General features: G+C 41.8%; 1 protein-coding gene across 2 annotated transcripts in view; it reads left to right on the top strand.

Annotated features, from left to right (window-relative positions):
• Nucleotides 1-408: 408 nt before the first annotated feature.
• Nucleotides 409-6,000, top strand: part of inpp5a (inositol polyphosphate-5-phosphatase A) — a 172,897-nt gene continuing 167,305 nt past the window's right edge. The window contains exon 1 of one of the 2 annotated variants that reach the window (XM_033612776.2): nt 409-887. In XM_033612776.2, coding sequence (XP_033468667.1) covers nt 810-887 — 78 coding nt within the window. In that variant the 5' untranslated portion in view covers nt 409-809. The remainder of the gene's footprint in view (nt 888-6,000) is intronic. The other variant, XM_033612777.2, reaches the window with a different exon arrangement.

The following is a 6,000-nucleotide window of genomic DNA, read 5'->3' as shown; positions in this document are numbered from 1 at the left end:
GTGTCAAAATAAAAGTCCTCTGTTTGTATTTGGTGAGCAAATGCACATTGTCTAAATATTGAGGGGGACGTGCCCCCTGTGTCCCCCTCAAAATCTACACCTATGTGTTGATTTCACTTTCATAAATGTAATGACATGAGATGTGGAAATAGGTTACATAAACAAAAGCCAGTTGCTTAATCTCAAGACAAAATTGAAGTTATGGTTACAGACAACAAAGGTGGACAACATGTAAAAGTCAAACACTATGGGGCAGCCCAGTTGTGTCCGATAATGGACGCCTTGATGTCAGGGACAGAAGTGTTGTGTTTATGGTGCGCTGGCCCTTTAAGACAGCCCCGTGTTTCCATTGGCACAGTGACGTCAGAGCAGTGAAGGACTCCAGCCTATCCTCTCTAAACAGTGAAGGCAATGGTCCTGGCAGAGAGTCCTGCTTTCGGAGGGAGACTTTTACACTGCACAAAAGCTAGGGGAAACACTCGTCGCTGAAATGAACCAGAGCCCTCGGGCACTCGCCGTGGATTAAAACGGAAACTTTTACGATGGCTCTGAACGTGAAAAAGTAGCACGAGAAGCCCGCTCGCTAACCGCCGCCACCAACGGACCTTCTACTGCAAAGCAACTCCTAGTAGATGCACGGCCACTGCTGAAAAATATGCTCCAGCCGAGCCGCCTCAACCCCGGCTTCAGTAGCAAATTCCCAGTGTTATAACCAGTTTCGTGAGACATTCGCCGGCTCCTGTTTGTTTGTTTCCTCCTCTCCATACCTACAAAGTCCTCCGTACAAGTCCCACCTGCGAGAGAGAATTATGGCAGGGAAGCTGACAGCAGCGCAAGGCACAGGAATACTGCTGGTGACAGCCAACGTTGGATCCCTGTTCGAGGATGTGAGTTTCTCCATTGATAAACGTTGTCTGTCAGTGCTGTCTATTCACGCCAATGTTGTGTCTCTACTTGTTTTTCTCATATACTGTCAACTCCGTCTTCATATTACGCTCAATAACGTCTCAGCTGGTCACGACTCGTTTGTGTGTCAAGCCGCGTGCGGTAGCCCGAACACCTATACTCACGCATTAACACATGGGCCTCACATAACCATAAAGACACATGCTAGCTCTATGTGTTATGGGTTATGTATTCTACACATGCAGTGACCCACTTTTTCTCTCACGTCCTGTGCCTGCTCTGTATGAATGGCAGTGTAAAATGTGAGTACTGATCACAGTGTGTAGCCTGTTACTGCTGCGGTACTGCCATGATCATGATGCTCATTTTCAATTATCCAGTATATAACATGAGGTAATCAGGGGTACAGTAGCAGTTTACCTTTGCAGAGAACACCCACATTTCAGTCTGACATAAATCTGCCTGCATCACAAGAAGCAAAACCAAACTTATGCAAGTTAAATTAGTTTGCTGGGAGGCAGAAACCATGAATGAAAGTGCAATAGCAGTTAAGTGATATAAGTGGTGGCTTGCCTTGTAGGAGTACTTTTGTTGCCCACTGCATCACTTGAGATGCTGCTTGCTTACCAAGCGTAACATACAGTGCTGATGTTTTACACCTCCTACTTATTTTTCATTCATGTCAAGGCTGTCCTGCAGTAACCCCCTGAACAAGAGGTAGGGTATTTCCTAGAGCAGACACTATAATGTGTAACACCGATGCCACTTGAGATTCTATACTCACCAACATCCCATTTGCATCTTTATGAGAACAGGCAGCATTCAAATATCCACTCCAGATAAAGCCACTTTGCTTGGCTGGAGAAAGCAAAAGCATGCTCTATGTGAAAATATAGGTGTGTCAGGCCTCCTAAGGAGTGTCCGTGCAGGTTGTTGAATGATACATAATGGCTGTTATCACGTATTTGGGCTCCTAGCTGTTTCTGCGTCAGGCTGTACCGGATAGCTCAAAATGAAGGCAGTAAGTGTGACTGTTAGAATTAAACGCTTCAAGTTGAAACACTTTTGTGTCACTTTCAGTGTTGTGTCAATAGAGTCCCCCTCTTCCTCCCTCCTTTCACCCGTGTGAGGAGCTGATCCCAAACATGAGGGAAGAGCCGTCTCTGTCGCTGGAGTAAGCCTATTAATAGCCTGCCTCTCAAAAGTAGCATGCTTTTGGTGTCTTGTGGATATTTTTTTCCCTCCACCAGACTTCTAACAGACGGAGCCAAAATGCACATTAGAGCATGTTTCCTTCTATGAGTGGGTGTGCCGGTCATATATGAGGCTATCTGTAGTCTGCAGTGTGACGGCATCCCTTATGATGCATATGAGTTCAATGAAGTCTTTGTGGACTCCTTTTAATGCTTTTTGACCATATTCTGTGTCATGGTGGCATAGCCTGACCCTAAGCTTACAAGATGAAATGCATCAGGCCTCTAAAGTTGGAGGTATATTCCCGTATGATCACATAGAGTTTGATCTCTAGATGGAAAATACGCCATTTGAAACCTTCCTTTTTGCAGCTCATATTACATGTCTGCAGGCTCCTGTGTTTACATCCATTACAAAAGTAAGCACACTCTTAACAGCCTCAACATGCAGTTATGGTGTGTTTGAACAAGGAGTGCCACTCTGCACTATTGATTAAAGTATTCAATGTGAAATATACACAGATTTTGTTTCCTTGTTGATTGAAGGTGTAGGAGAAAGAGGCAATTTAAGATGATGAGAACATGATGGCTATGGACAAATGTCAAGGATCGATGAAGACGTGTAAGATCGGCTGATGCTGACTGTGCTATCATATGCTGGAAAGCCTTGAGGAGTCTGGATCATCAGGGTTGCAGGTTTCGGCAATAATGACGCAGATAGAAATTGTGAGCGTCACACATTTAGAGCGTGCAGAAAGCACACTGAACACAAGTCTTTCTGAAAGGCAGACTCTGTAAATTTTGAAATCAGAAATAGCATAAAAATATATTTCTGTGTACTTTAAAAACACATCAGTTTTATCAAAATATAACTTGAGTATGTGTTATTTAAAGATTCATTGCTATTAAAAGTTAGAATTTGTTTGTCAAGTGATTGACGAACTCCCACAGAGTAGAGCTCAGTGGCCAAAGTTGCCATAGAGCAGTTAAAACATGTTACCATAAAATACAGTGTCTTAGATGGTGGATTTTCTAAAGTGCATCACAGCTCCGTAGCTGTGTCCGCAAGTGGTAACAGGACCCCCAGCTCTGCCCGTCACTGGCTGCTTAAACTATTAAGTCACACAGTACTGTCCAAGTTTTTAATGCTTGTAAAACTATTCGTCTGAGTCTTTCCCTACAGCTGTTACTTACTTATATGAAAACAGTCTCTGATCCATTGTGCTGATTTCGAAATTCACTCATGTGGTCCGTGCATGGTGATCAAAACTCATGCTTTGATGTTAAAGGGACAGTTCAACCCAAAATCAAAAACATATTTTTCCTCATATATGTAGTGCCATTAATTGATCTAGATTGCTTTGGTGTGAGTTGCAGAGTGTTGGCGATATTGGCTGTAGAGATGTCTGCCTTCTCTTTAATCTAATGGAACTAGACGGCACTTGGCTTGTGTCGCTCAAAGCGCCAAACAAGTACATTTGAAAAACTCAGAAGCAATGTCTCTTTCCAGAAATCATGACCTGGTTACTCAAGATAATCCACAGACCTTGTTGTGAGCAGTTTCATGTAGGAACTATTTTTTTTCTACTTAACTGCAGCCATATCAGAGCACAGGAGGAAGTGTGCATCTACTCATGGATGAGAGTCTTGTGCAAAATGTAAACATTAATGGCGCCCTCCTCAGCTGAGCTGTGACATTAACTAGCTCAGTAGGGGATGCACATTTCCCTCTGTGCTGTGAGTGTGTAGTCGAGTGCTATCTAGTTCCATTATTTTGGAGAGAAGGCAGACATATCTACAGCTGATATCTCCAACACTCGACAGCTCACACCAAAACTATCTAGACTAAGGAATAGCACTACAAGTAAGAGGAAAAATATGTTTTTAATTTTGGAGTAAACTGTCCTTTTAAAGCCTCATTGTGTCATTTAGTCAATTAGAATTTTGTCTGACTGCAGTTATGAGTTATTGTTTGAACAACACCTAAACCAAAAGACAAACAATCATCCTCCAACTCAAGTCATCTTCCTTTGTTGGCCCTCTGAGCCATCCTCAGTGAATCTCATTATGACAGCAAACACTGGTTTCTCACCTAGGGCTGCCACGATTAGTTGACTAATCGATGACTAATCGAAAATTAAAATAATCGGTGACTATTTTAGTAGTCGACTAATTGGTTTGAGTCATTTTTCATAGAAAAGTACTATAAAAGTACCCCAAAATACTCTTACTGCAGCTTCTTACGTTCAGATATTGGCAGCTTTACACACTCTCCTGTGACAGTGAAACTAAAACCCTTCAGCGCGAGTATGAAACAAGACATTAGATGACGTAATTTTGGGGTTTGGGCGAGACAGACCGACATTGTTCAACATTTTGACACATTTTTCGATGAAATGATTAGTCGACTAATCAAAGAAATAATCGACAGATTAGTCGACAGTGAAAATAATCGTTAGTGGCAGCCCTATTCTCACCATTTTTAAAACGGCCACCAAGAGTAAACCATTATTTGCTTTTTCTGTCTCACATGCTCACTTTGTGTTTCTAAGTTAAAATACAGTTACGGTAGAACTAAACAACTGCATGTGACAATAAAGCTTAAACATATATTATCCTACGCTATACATTAAGTCCTCCCAAGCCTCAGGATATTTACTCCCCAGGCTTGGTCTTATTATGTGCTCTCATCTTGAAGACACAGTGGGAAGGTACTGTGGGATTCCCATGTCTCACCCTGCCGTACACAGTCCATCTAAAATGAAGCCAGTTCATGTTTTTGCTGAACCGTCAGCTATTGTCAGTTGTCATACCTGCTAATGGCCATCACAGGAAAATAGGCTAAAAGAGAGTGAACGTGTGCAAAAATTAGTGAATAAATGAGTAAGTAGCTTTTTTGATTCAGGACATCCAAAATGCCACTGTGGTGTCTTAAAAACAAGCTGCACTATAGCAGGCCTGTTGCACCAATCTGAAGAACGGATGTAGTTGATGATGGAGTAGAGCCACTACATTTCATAACTTCACAGCTGAGTTTAACGTAGGTTGGAGACTCATGCCATGCACGCGCTCATGTGGGCATATTCACGTCAAACTTACTTGGAATGCTCTGGAGTGTTTTCCTTTTGGCGTTGGCTTGTTTAAACAGGTGGACATTGTGCTGGCTGGACTTAAGTGTCACCAAATAACAGCACCATGACGCCTGAGGCACAGGTTTTGTTTTGAAAGAGATCTGAGGTGTAGTTCTTGACGTGTTCGGTAATCTACTGTATCAACAAACCAGCTACAGGAAACTAGTCTAAAATGGAAAGTTTGGATGTTGGAATTCATGCTCAGGGAAACCTTTAACAAAATGCTCTGGTGCTGAATGCCAGCTACCTCCTATAACTCATATACCTGACATGAACATGTGAGAAAAAACATTTCAGACAAGCCTCTACAGGTATGTCTGTCATGCTTTACTTAATTCCTATCATACACCAGAAGACCCAAGTCTGACGCCGTCTCATGTCAGACTGCAATATTTTGCAAAGACTGGGGATTTTGCAGGGTCACTATTTGCAAGACCCCAACTAGATTACTTTTGTGACAATTTCCCATCCTTTTCCTTGTGGAAAATACTACGCTAACTTCCCCTTCAGAAATATGAATTATGCTCATATAAATTAATTTTTTATGAAAAAACCACATCACTCCAGAAACACAAGATAAAAAGTGTCATATGTTGACTGTATTCTTGTCAATTTGGCATCAATATAATCTATAAAGATAAAATGTATTTGCGTACCATGTAACATTTTTGGATTTTGTTGCCTCAACTCGCCACAAGCCTCCATTTATTAGCTGTGCTATTTTATTGGTTATTATATCAATTCTCTGGACAACGATATGATATTTGCTG

This window comes from Epinephelus lanceolatus, chromosome 17 (assembly GCF_041903045.1).
Source record: "Epinephelus lanceolatus isolate andai-2023 chromosome 17, ASM4190304v1, whole genome shotgun sequence".
Taxonomy (NCBI): Eukaryota; Metazoa; Chordata; class Actinopteri; order Perciformes; family Serranidae; genus Epinephelus; species Epinephelus lanceolatus.
This window is presented reverse-complemented; position numbering and strand designations above follow the sequence as displayed.